General features: G+C 32.6%; 1 protein-coding gene across 2 annotated transcripts in view; it reads right to left on the minus strand.

Annotated features, from left to right (window-relative positions):
* Positions 1-10,930: 10,930 nt before the first annotated feature.
* GABRA2 (gamma-aminobutyric acid type A receptor subunit alpha2) overlaps positions 10,931-14,023 on the minus strand; it is a gene marked incomplete at its 5' end in the record, with an annotated part of 119,106 nt that continues 116,013 nt past the window's right edge. For both annotated transcript variants that reach the window (XM_079920078.1, XM_079920077.1), the window contains one exon: positions 10,931-11,345. In XM_079920078.1, the coding sequence (XP_079776204.1) occupies positions 11,049-11,345 (297 nt within the window). In that variant the 3' untranslated portion in view covers positions 10,931-11,048. The remainder of the gene's footprint in view (positions 11,346-14,023) is intronic.

Raw genomic sequence — 14,023 nt, forward strand, 5'->3', positions numbered from 1 at the left:
TTTAAAGTACTGAAGTTCAATATTATAGAAATTATAATAATGTATGTTCAATAACAAGTCATTAATAGTGACATCCTGTATAAATAGAACTTCATTCTTCTGTGCAGAAAGTGAAATTATAAAATCATTCTTTCAGAAATTAGTACTGTACTACCTTGAAATATGCTAATCAAATAAATTAAGCTTATATTAAACATGTAGGATGTGATCACTATTCCTGTATCAAAATTTCTTATATGGTATAAAAAGCACCCTAATTATAATCTTTGAATAAAGAAGCAGTAATATACCAAATACACATTTAGCTGTAAAATTTATATTAAGGGTAAATGGCAAGTCCTAGTTTGTGGAAACAGGGAAGACCAAGTCTTCAAATCTTGATTGCTACTTATCTTTTCTCAAATTCCAACTTTATTTCATTTTTGTCTATTATACCTATCACTACTGTTACCCAGCATGCATTATGAGCATAACGGGTAATGAAGATAGGAAGATATTCTAGTTCCATTCTTGGTCATCAACAGGGACTTGATTTCCATCATTTATAACACATGTTCCAATTCCACATCAGTTCTGCTCATCTCTTCACCCTTTTGTTTTGATCTTGTTCCTACAATTTTGAATCTGTTGATTGTTTGTAATTGTCCTGGAATATTATTTGCCAGAATGATTTCTGTTTGACATTAATCCTCAGTCTCCTTCCAGTCCTGGATCATTTAAGATAGGAAACAGAGAAAGTAAAGCTTCTAACTCCATAGAACATCCTTTGAAACCTCAGTTCCTCCATTTCTGAATCTGTTAGAGCAAAGGTGATGTAAAAATTGTCTTATATTTGGAATCTAAAAAAAATAAAATAAAAATTTAAAAGCTGAACTTATGGTAATAGAGAATAGAATAGGGGTTACCAGAGGCTGGGACATGGTGGAAAAGGGGAGGTAAGACAAATAAGAGTGATGGTTGCCAGGGGTGAGGGGCAAGGGGTCATGGGGAGTTATTGTTTAATGGATCCAGAGTTTCAGTTTTGCAAGATGAAAGGAGTTCTGGAGATGGATGGTGGTGACGACTGCACAACAGTGTGAATATACTTAATACCACTCAACTGTACACTTAAAAGTGGTTAAGATAGTAAATTTTATGTTATGTATATTTTACGACAAAAAACGAGGAAAAAACGGACACTTATGGAATATTCCTCTCCTACATCTTGTGATAAAGACATACTTTGTTTTCACTTTTCTAATAAGAAGCACTTTTCCTATCAGAATATAAATTCTAATAAATTCCTTTGGTGATAAAAAAAACATTTTGTCCTCTAGGAGGACCCAACTTGTCAGTCATGACGCATTTACCTGAGCCACCAATCAAATTACCTCCATAGTTATTGAGACACTGTGCTGATGAGGCAATTGCGAATGTAGTAAAGAAGATGGCCTGTCAGCTCAGTGTAAACTAGACATGAGTAACTTTGATGATAAAGATGTATATAGCAAAATATATGAAATACATGTGCTCTTTGGGCTTCTACATGTTAGTTTGTATTTTTATGTAATATACACTATGCAGACCTATAAATACTAACAGTTCAATTATAAATTATATCATCCTTTAGTAGTTGAATTCTATCAAGTGGAAAATACAGTCACTTACATGAGTATTGAGTGTGATAGTCTTTTTTCCCCTCTTTTTTATATATTTTTAAATTTTATTTTCATTTTTGGAGATTTTCAAAGTAAAAAAAAACAATTGCTTAAATGTAATAGCCAATGTTTTGAGGTATATGCTGAAGCTTTGCCTCTCTTCAATGGGCACAGCCTCTCTTCCTGCAGAGAGGTGGGCCCAGCAAATGTGCTTATTATCTTTTTTACTCTAGATCATATAACTGATTGAATGAAACTGATCCTATCAAATTATTTTACTCAAGAATTTGAATTAAACTACATAGGCAGTGAGTCTTGTTACTCCAGCACATTGGTAAAATCCAAAAGCCAGTCCTAACTTCCCTGAGTTCAGGGGCTTTATTGCTCACTATGGGACATCTTATATCCTTTCCCTGAGTTCCTTTTGTGCTCAGACTAGTTGGAAGTTGCTCGTGTTCTTAGTCAAAGAAATTGTGGCTAAGATACTGACTGTCAGTAAGCAAGATACGATTTTCAGTAAAATACTCTATCTGAACTTTGAAACTACCTAAACTTACCTAAAAAAAGTTCAATATAATTACGGGATAGGATACCAGAAAATGAAAAAGAGGAATGCAATGATCAGTATGAGGTAAAGTTTTTAAAAATTAGAGAATTATAAACATTTTTCTCCTCTGGTACAAATTCAGTTGTCTGGAATGGATTGGACTTTGAGAGAAGCCTTAGGGTGACCCTATACACACTCATTGTGAAATCTTCCTGTAAGCTGGTTTAGGGGACAAGCATAATGACTTTAAAATATTGATAAACTCTTTCATTTTTCTATTTATCTGGCATTCCATGTGTATTTTAGTTAGAAAGTAAAACTAGCTTTCAAACAGTAAGTTCAAGAGCTATTCAAAACTGATATGCTTCAATTATTAGTTTACATTTTTTCATTATTCTACATCTTAAGACATGATTTAGAAATTCTCCATAAGATTATTTTTATTGATTCATGGAAGAAATGTTATAACATTTCAAGCCACTTATGGAATAAGCTGTTCCACAGGAGTGAATTTTCCAGGTAAATGAACCCTAAGTAATTAAGCTCCAATTTTTAATTAAATTTTAAAAATACCCATTTCCCTGATTTCTTAAACCAGAACACTGGATATAATTCAACATTTTCTGAAGAGGCAATTGAGGGATTTAGTGCTATTTTTACTACTTGCATCTGGCTTCCCATTTTTCTAGTTTTCTATCTGTATCTGAGAACTTCCAAGAGTTAATATTGGCCCAAGAATATAAAACCTTTTCCATTTGGCAGTGCAACAGTCTTCAAGAATTACCATTTTTGAGTCTTGCTGCTTTCTCAGCAGTTTCTTTGGTTTTACAATTTAAAGATGAGGCAAAACTTCTAATGCCGTAGAAAACCATTTGAAACCTCCATTCCTCCCTTTCTGAATTCTTCAGAGCAAAGATGACATAAATGCTTCCATTTATAGAATGCTTTTATTTACATGAATTTGACAATGCCTGGAGTATAAATTGATATTGGGGAAACTAGCTGAATGATGTTGAAGAATGTGGCTTTGTGGCTATAATTTAACTGAGATGTGAATTTGAAGTGATAAATATTCACCTCATTATTTAAGTGGAATATACTTCCCTCCAGTCAAATAGTTTAAAAAATGTTAGAATACATAATTTTTTAAATATTTGATTAAAAAGTGTAGGCTGAAAATGACAATTAGAGTGTACATTTTTAATACATATACTCACATTGTTCATAATTAACTGCAGGTCTATGGGGTAAAAATTAAGAGTAAGAGTAACTTTAATTAATTGATTAAATAGTAAAATTTCAAGAATGCATACTTTATTACATAAATTTGATAGCTTCACTTAAATTCACTATATTTTGTAAAAAACTAAGTTGTTACATTCATTTAACTTTATGTTTGTTTCTTTTTTTCTTTACTAAGACTAAACTATAGACTAAACTAAGAGCTATAGGAAAAGCAAGCAGAAGTCTCCAAGAAAGAAACAGATTAGAGTCCATGATAGGTTTATAAAATGAAAACATGTTGGCACATGGCTGTAGAGTAGAATTATTGGGGGAGTTTAAAAAATTTCTCATAACCCCTCCTCTCTCAAGATTCTGACTGGGGTAGGACGAATGTTTTTTTTCTTTTTTTTTTGGACGAATGTTTTTGAAAAGTCCTTAGGTAATTATAAACTGTGGCTAGGGTTGAAAAATACTGTATGAGAACTTACCATGTTGATAAAAAATTGCCTTGTTATTATACCTTTTTGACATCCAAAAGCATTTAATTTCAGTGATATTAGCAATAATAGCAAAGGAACTCATGTCAACTATATTGCGTTAAATTAAGAGAATAGATCCAACAAGAAAACTGCAAGATTTCTGCTTAATAAATAGAATGATGAACTTGAGTCTATCTAAAAAAAAAGAAAATCTTATTTATTTTATTTAGAAGTTTCATGTAAATGTGACCCTTTTTATGATAGAAGGGAGCTAATTTTCTGGGTGAACTTTAATATTTTCCATAGCACCACTCTCTTAAAGTGTTAAAGAGATCAACATTAACAATTTGTGATACCCCCCCTAAAATTTCAGGGTAGGTTTGGACTTTTCCTCTCACCCTATAACCTTTTTATTTTAAAAAGAAATTTAAGAAACCAATAAAATTTAAAACCACTATTATAAAATATTAGTGTTATATCCCAATATAAAAAAGTCACATTTACAATAAATTCAATTCTTGTAAGCAAACACGTAATGAATGATTAGAGTATAAAAAACACAATTTTCAGATCAAATATATTTAAATTAATTTTAATAAGTACAAAAAGATAATGTTTAGCATTAATCTGCATGTGATTAATTAAGAATGTTTAAACAGCAAGCATACTGACACATTCAATAAGGGTCAAGTTATCTTACATACATAAAAAATGACTTTTCCCAATTACAGCAAGGTCACAAATTACAAATATAATTAGCTTCAGAATGATTTTTTCAAACAAGAAAACTTACCATACAAGCGTACTGTCACCCTGAAAATTTAAAATTAATGAATACTCAAAGTTTAGTTTTGGAGCTTTATCATGCATTATCTATGCATGTGATTGTATTATTAATGTGTAGCAAGAGGAAAACATTCCTTTCCTTTTTGTTTTTTACTTTTCTAATTTAGCAACAAGTATGAAGCTTTCTTAAGTTCCCATGCATGTGACCTCTAAAGGGAATATTTCATGAAAGGTCACATTCCTCTATTTGGAGCACCCTAAAACCTGAATTTGTATCTGCTCAAGAGAATCTTGAAAAAAATGAGATACCAATAAATCTGAAATCCATTATGGAGCAGGCACCCAAGATCAACAATCAAGGACTTATCCATGGATGGTAATGTTTAATTCATGAAAACTGTAACTCAAAGTTCAGTTTCATTTAGGCCTTTCCAATCATACATTAAACTTGTTCACATATTATGCTGGGTTTAAAACACAGCCAACTGCTTCAACTACTGTGTTGAATATTTAAAAATAAGTAATTGGGAACAAATCTTTAAGCCATTATCCCTAATGTAATTCTGTCTAACACTTTTGTTTTGCTTTCCTAATACCATTTGTTTTCATAAATCAATTTTGTTGGAGTTACACTTATCTATCCAATAATACAGGCTTGCATTTGGCAACTTGTTGTGGTAAAATAAGTCTTCTAAAACAAAGCATGAAAAACAAATTTTTATACCAACTAAGCTAATTTTTATACCAACTAAGCTAATTTAACACTTACAGTGCCAATACTGGTATTTATATGGTGTCAGATTAGACTTCTTTCTATAAACAGTAATTTGCAACAAACTAATGAAATCAATACATAATCCTTGAAGTTCATGTTTTAAAAGTTATAAAACCAACAATATGGCAAATAAAAACAAAATCTCTCCAACCCCTAACACAAAACTGTCAAAAATTTTTTTAAAAAAAGAAGAAAAATAAAATAAAGAGGGAAGTGCTTATTATTTTGTGTGCTTAATCAACTGTAATCATTTTTTATACATTATTATACCTATGGACCAAAGAAGAAAAATGTAATATATTCCCAGAAACTAAATTGTAAAGAATATTAGTGAATAGCTAGTTTTACAAAAAGGGATTCTTTGTTGCTGTACAATTCAAAAAGATATAAAATTAACCAGAGACAAATACAGTAGATGACTTGGTATTTACAAGTGATCAACAGGATATTAAATTTAATGGAGGCTTTAACAAACCTCCATTGAGAAACTTGGAATTCAAAGATTTTTCTATCTTACCTTATCAGCACAATTGTGATATCATTTTGAATTTAATGGCTCAAAAGAGCCAACCAGAAATACATCAGAAAAATGTTGACACCCTTGTAGGAAGGATATTTTTTAAGAATATATAGGGCTCAAGACTAAATTCCAATGAATAAATTGGTTGGATCTATTGAAAAAAAACTATTCTATTGACTAAATTAATCACTAGTTTAATAAGAGCTATGTTTGGAATTAGATCCATTATAAAATAAATTGTTTAGATTTCATAAATTTCTCAAAATATTCTTTTATACCTGGAAAATACACACAGATACACACACACACACACACACACACACACACACACACACACACCCCTACTTCTAATCAAAGCTAAGACCTTATTAAAGGTTCTTTGAAAGTATTACTTTAAACTGACACACAAACCTGTTCTTTGTTCTTCCCTACTGGCAATATTAACTGATATTATGTATTAACTTCAACGTAAAGTGGTTTGAAATGGGGTATATAATTACATGTATTAAAAAAAGTTCATCATAAAAACAGGCAAAAATACAATATTTTACCTAAATAAGGTTGAAAACTGTGGTCTAAATATGTTGGATAATTAAGAATTTTTGAGAAAAACGATATAAAATTCTTATAAGAAATAGATTTTCATTACCTTTCCCAAATGCCTTTCACATGAACTTAATCTATCTTAGTATTTTAATCATGATGCTTACCTTGATAGAATCATGACTGTTAAATATCTCTGTATATACTTATGTATGTATAATTTCTCACCTTTCTTAGAAATTAAAAAGGGGAAATGCCTCATTAGGTTTAACTAGCAACAGACATTTTTCAAGTGGGTTTTTCTCTTTGATTTTTTCCCCCGTTTTTGAAGTCTTGAATTTGTTTTTGAGTTTGATGAAAATATGAGTGCATAAATATTAATGGAAAAGATTAGTATCTTTCATATAAATGTTGATAACACAAGATTATGGATATTAAGAATTTTATTAAATGCTGAATTTCATTTCTTAAAGCATGAATTCAATAGAGAAAAATATCATAATTTGTCTTGTCCACACTGTTATGATTTTGATTCAGTGTCTCTGGTTCCTAAGCATGCAAGTGTTAAAAATAACCACACCCCACCCCAGTTTTAATTTTATGCTTCTGGATACTTTGGATTAAGAAAAGGTAAGCCCAAGGTTCCCATAAGACCTCAATTAAAAAGAAAATAACTGCACTACAGGGTAGCAATCAGTCAACTCATAATTCTCTTGAAATTCTGAATCTTTTTATAGGAAAAAAATCTGAGAATTACTTCAAACATATGCAGATGGATATACGAATGCCAGAAGACGAATAACAAGAACACCAGTATAATAAAGCTATTAATATGGTCCCAAATTTCAAAATAAGTCATAAAAATGTTGATGTTTCACAGGCATTGTCTGAGGGTAACAAATATGAAGCATTTGAAAAAAAATTCTTAATAGATAATGAAGAGCCATGACTTTGCAGAAGGTGGACCTGAGCTACTTCCCTTATCCTCCCATTGGGATGATGACAGGCTGTGTCAAAGTACAACATCCATAGGCTCCATAGAGCTTCTCTGCCCTTTTAGAACCTATGATATTATGGCAGAGTTGAGTTCCTTCAACCAGCAATATGAAAAGAGCCACATCATAAAAACTTTATATATATATATATATATATATATACACACATATATATATGTATATATACCAAAAACTGTGAGTGAAGTAATAGCTTTTGTGCTCTTTTTAAACAAACTATGAACTATTCAAAAAAACTGGAAATGTGGCTCAGGGGGATCATTTATCCAAACCTGAGATAAATTCGAAATAGAGAGATCCCTGAAAAGACTGCTAAACATGAAGATTGGCACTTTAAAAATCACTGAAGTTTAAAAAAAATTATTAGATGGTTCTATATTAGTTCCATTTTATATTCAAACAAATAGAAACATAAATAGAAGAAAAGAGCAAAACAGTCACCATCTTACCACACTCGTGATCTCATAGCTCAATAAACAACTCTCAGTGCTAAATTAAGTTATATATTACATTTGGTCTTTTATTTAAAGTCTTTATAAGAATGAGATGCACTTTGATTTTCAACTGAATTCTGTGGATGTGATGTGAGTGGTAGTGACACCATCCAGATGGCATGGCTAATAGTAGGAGGTAAAAAATTTTTGTTGAACAAACATTACCTTAATCAGAGCAGTAACTATACAATAATGAGATTATATCTCTATATATGTACATGTATTTATCTACATTTTGTACATACCATAACTCTTTATCTCAATATACAGCTGCATAAAATAGTCATAATATTATGAGCCAAAGAGACAATTGTTAGTTTATTAAAAATGTTTCCCAAAAAATTAATCTTATTTTAATAAATCCATGTAACTTTTTTGTGTTTTTAAAATGATTTATGGAAGGGAGAATAATTGTAAAGACTCTGCTTCTATAATTTAAAATCCTTTTCCATGGAGCATCCTCCCTCTCTCCAGCAAGACTAAAAGCTCCTTTCAATTTATATAAACTTTAAAAGATTAAGAAGTGTGTAAGAAAAAATTCCACGAAAGTAAGAGAAATAATAGAAAATCCTGATCCACATTATTGGAATATCTCAACCGTCAGGATATCATTAGGCTCAAATTAGATTTTAACAGTTGGAAGTAAAAATAAAAATAACAATAATGATAACTTTTCTGGTCAATCTACCATAAATTTTAATAAAACAGGTACCATCAATGCAGGTGCAGCCTTTTGCCAAAGGTACAGATGAGTCTTTTCTGTTGTCCTACAGAAACTGCTATTCACAAATACTTTTACATATGTACATATTTATAAATTTATAATGTATAGTCACACATTAAGGGGGAAATGCAGAACTTATAAGAACAATATTTAAAGTGTCAAACAATACATACCATACAAAGCATTTTTTATTGCTTGTCTTCAGGCATTGTGTACTGTCTTAGACTACCATACCCTTCCCCAAACAGCCCAGAAGAGCTATGATATATTTAAATATGTAAGAAAATAGGTTATCTTCCATTCCAGTGTATGAATAAAGTGCACTTTTAAAAACAATTTAGATGACAAAGAAGATGCTTTTGGAAGGGAATTAAAGAAATACATTAATTGGCTCATGTAACAAATTTATTTTATTAAGGATTATGGATTACTTTTCGTGAGGGAATTTTTAATGTCAAGGCTGTCTTCACCGCAAATTCTGTTAATAAGATGCATTTGTGACCTTGGTATTAATACAATCATGCAAAGCACATAACAGAATCACACTGAAACAAAAGAAAATGAAAAAAAATAAAATTTAAACGAGGCAAAGAAATAGCAGTTTTTGTTGTGATTTTGCTTATTTCCATAAGATACTCCTTTTATTGATTTTATGAACATACCTATTTATGCACTATACTGAAATACTGTACAAAACTGCAAGAAATGCCACTATTTGACTACTTACGTTTCTACAAAAACACCATCATATAGGTGTATCTATTAGTAAAAGTCAACTAATAACTGCTAATGTATATGTGAGTCAAAAGGATTTTAAGTTTGCCCAAAATGTTGAATCTAGGCATGAGACACAACTATTAATTTCTATTAACATATCTCAGGGACATAAAGAGTATTTTTTAAATACTGAAAGGAAAATGAATTTTACTCATTAATAATTAGTAATTATATAAAATTGAAAATTGTGGTTTCTAATTTAGCTACATGTTTGTGTGTGTATCCTAATTGAGCTAATTGTGTGTGTGCGTGTGTGTGTGTGTGTGTGTGTGTGTGTGATGTCTGTGCATGTGAACTAATCCGCAATCTGTTGGTGATGCTTTAAAGTTTCAGTTTAAAAATGTTCAACTCTTACCAAAACCTCTTCAGGTATACAAAGCTGCAAATTTGAGTCAGAGAAATTTAAAGTTGCAATTTACAAAAGCAGATTTACATTAATTCTTATCTGAAAGAGCTGCTTTCAAGACAGAAAAATGTGCCAATTAACTGCCCTTTCCTTTGTAATTAGTGGCTTCTGAGTCCTGATGAAAAGAAGCCTTAAGGCAGAATTTGCAGTAAACAGGAAAGGAGAGAATCATAGAAGTGCTTATATATATTCTGTGACTCCTATGAATTCTCATTGATGGGAGTTTTTGGCACAATTTTCTAATCCAGTATGAATGTTGTTCCACAGCAGCCAAACTGGATGTTTTTTCCAGTTTCCAGCACCAAGAAAATTTAGCTGATCAATTTCAATACAACACATACTGGAAAGAGTAAGACCTATTTATTGTCTTTTTCTTTTTAATTTAAGGTAGTTTCCAATGATTAAAATAATCTGTAGGATTTCAATTATTACTTTCAAATAAACTCTAATGCTAAAAATGTCATATCCACGACATTCCAATAGTTATTAAATTCTAGGCATAATGAACATCTTGTCAGGGTGACTCATAATTATTTGAATTTGTCATGCTGTAATATGTACATGGCTATGGACACTCTACAGGGTAATTAAAAGCTGATTTCAAATCTCTAGTTTCTCTTCTGATGTGTACTAAGCTTCCAATTATACTAGCAGGGATTCTGAGCACTTGGGAAGGGAACTGATGTTGCAGATATGAGGTTCTGTTATTTAGAGGAATTCATCTTGGAACGACAATGTTACCTTACGTTATAGTTAGGCAACAGTAGAAAATACTCCTATGTAAGACCTAAATCAAAAGGGTCCATAAAATGTGGTGTAGGATCTCCATTTTCATCGCTGTTAGGAAAAGAGAAAATAAATCAGGTCATCTGAAATCCACTTTAAACCAGTTCCTAGGGTAAATCTTTTCAAAAGGCAATGGCTTTTTGGGCATGGGGTGCTTTCTGCCTGCAGTACCACAAGTTAGCAAATGCGTGTCTCTATTAGAGGTCTATAAGCTATGTTGCTATATACATACTGTACATGTTGGTTCACAAATTAGCAGTTATTAGTCAGACTGTACATGGCAAAACAAACCAGGTTTAATGTTGCTATACATCCCAAAGACAACCTGTGTCTAGATTCAAGGACTGACCCCTAATACAGGTTCTCTGTTTAAGTATGTAGCCCAGTAAACTAAATTAAATGTACCAAACAAAACTGGGAAAACTATTCTAGACATTCTGTCAATTTTGCTAACACTGTTGAAGGTTTTCTTGGCTTCAGCTGGCTTGTTTTCCGGCTTCTTGTTGGGCTCTGGCGTGGTTGCACTCTTGGAGATGGTGGAGAGAACTGGGTCTTTTGAAAGATTCGGGGCATAATTGGCAACTGCCACTGCATAAGCATTGTTCTGTATCATGACAGAGGCTTTTTCTTTTTTCTATTGAAAAATACAAGAATTAACAGAAGGTGGGTTGAGACTGCTTCTTAATATTTTCCAAACTCCAGTTCAAATTCTGAAGAAAAGTATCTTGATAAGCATCATTATCCATTAGAAAGAAGGAATTTAGGGAAATAAATGTAGTTTATTAAGTCCTAAAACCATGAGGGAGAGGAAACCCCCAGAGTAAATCAATGATATCATTTTCCTGGAGAACCATTTTCTTGTTGTTTACATGGATCACTGACAATCAAAAATACAACTTTAACAAATGACACATTTTTGACTCTTACAAGTCACTCAAATATTTGTTGAATGAATGTGTGAATGAATAAATGAAATGTAGACATAATTTAACGTGAGAAATGATCATCTACAGTGAATGAGCTCAAATTTTGAATTAATAATTTAATTTCTTTAACTTGATAACAGGATTTCTCCCCTTCATGTCAAAATCATACAGTAATGTTTTACTCAGATGGTAGGAAATTGTATCCATATACAGATGTTAGTGTAATAAATACTAAGAACATAGAAGGAAGATGAAATACAAACTTTTGGATTTCTGCCTAGCTCATCCACATGTTTCTCCTCATACTTCCCAGTTCAGTTCTGACCCACTTTAGTCTGGGTCACAGTTTTCTCCTGCCTGGACCAAGCAGCATTCCTTTGTACTCTTCCACTTGGCTTGACCTCATCCAATCATTAGTCAAACTACAACCCCCATGGGGACTTTTTAAAGACATAAATTGGATGAGGTCACCTGTCTGCTTAAATCTCTTAAATACCATCTCATGAAACTTAGAATAAAATCAACACTTCCTGCCATGGTGTCTTTTTTTGTTCATTATATACCAGTCTCACTGAAATAACTTGCATTTGGAGAACTTCTTTGTTTGATGCCTTTGGCTATGCTATGTCCGATAGGGCCAGAGTAAAGGGACAAAGTAGGTAATTAAATAGTTAATCCCACTAGGGGACTGTAAGTAAAGAAAAAATTATGGGAGACTCCTGTAAGTTAATGGACACTCTAGAAAGTAGGTTTGCTTAGCCACAAAACCAAGCAGGCTTGCTTAACAACAAAACCATGAAACAGAAGCACGAGACATGCCCCAAAACAATAAAACGATGGTGGCATGAGACCCACATCCTACCCAGTGAGCTCAGTAAATTAATGTTTCCTAGGACACGTTCCTATATGCACACTAAAAACAAAAATATACGGAAAGGTGACATACTAAAACCTGAGATGATTTCACATTTTTAGCACAAGTTACTGCCTTTTTGCTCATTTCCATTGAGGCATGACAGTCCCAGCTTGACCATGTAGGGACAAGAAAACTCCCCTGCCTGACATGGAGGAGGAATTGATGATAGAAGCATGACATCTACTCAAGAATGAGGAAGAAGGGGTTTTTTCCCCCTCCCACTGTTCCTTTGATTATAAAAATGTAGCCTGCTAAGTTCTTGGGGCACAGCACCCTCTGGCCTGCCTGCTTGTAATCCTCACAAGCATCCTATTCTAATACATCACGTCTTATCTATCTCTTTGTCTCTCACTTAATTCTTTCTGCACTGAGACATAAAGAACCGGAGCACGGAGTCCCCTGAAATGCCACCTAGTGTTTTCACTTCCTCATCCTGGAATGGCTTCCCTGCATCCCATTTTCCACATGATCAATACCCTCTCATATTGTGGTCTTGGTTGAAGTGTCATTTCCTCAGAAAGTACTTCCTAACCACTCTATCTAATGTCATCCTGGCTCCCCATCTATACTCTTTTAGAGCACCCAGTTTACTTCCATCATGTCATTTTTCAAAATGAGTAAATGCTTTCTTTAGTTGTGTGATTATTTGACTGACATCTTCCTTTCCTATTAGAATCTAAGTTCAATGAAGGCTGGTGCTATTTCTGTCTTGTTCACCATTATAACCTTAGCATGATTCCTTCCATGAAGTAGGCAGGTAATATGTAACCAAATTAATGAAACCTGAAAATATTTACTCAACATTAAATAATAATATTTAATGAAACCTGGAAAACTATTTAACTGCACTTCTGTATTAATACAAACTCATTGCTAGTTATCTAAATGCAAACAAATTTGAGCAAGCAATGAATTATCCAAAATAATGAATAGTGTAAATCAACAGATTTATAGAACCAACTGACCTAGAACAGAATTTCAAGTATCAGTATCTCACAATGTCCAAGTAAAATAAGATAACAAAGGGCCTCTGAAAGCCCAGGAGGATCTGTAAACAGGCCCACGTTTCCTGTCCTTCACTGACACTGGGTTTCTCCCTCACCTCTTTCCCTTGCTGATAAGGCATTCTTCCAGAACTGGCTGGAGGAAAAAAGGAAAAGGGGTAAGGGATTACCATTTGTAGCTTTATGAAAGCTATAAAACATCTTTTCTCATGTTGCACATGGAGGGTAATCCTCAAGCATCTAACTGGTAGCAATGATAACTAACACCCTGTGAGCCCTAGGATGCGTCAGGTTGAGTGTTAAGCCTAAGGGTGTCATTGCTGACAAAATTCACTACTGGATAAGAAGTAAGTTCTATGTTGTAACCCCAAGTTACAAAATCAGAAACAGAAGCTAAAGAGCTTTTGTGACATGACCAGGTCTCCTGTCTACTAAGTGGCTAAAAAAGCACACAAACTCAAATGTG

The sequence above is a fragment of the Stenella coeruleoalba genome (assembly GCF_951394435.1).
Source record: "Stenella coeruleoalba genome assembly, chromosome: 4".
Classification (NCBI taxonomy): Eukaryota; Metazoa; Chordata; class Mammalia; order Artiodactyla; family Delphinidae; genus Stenella; species Stenella coeruleoalba.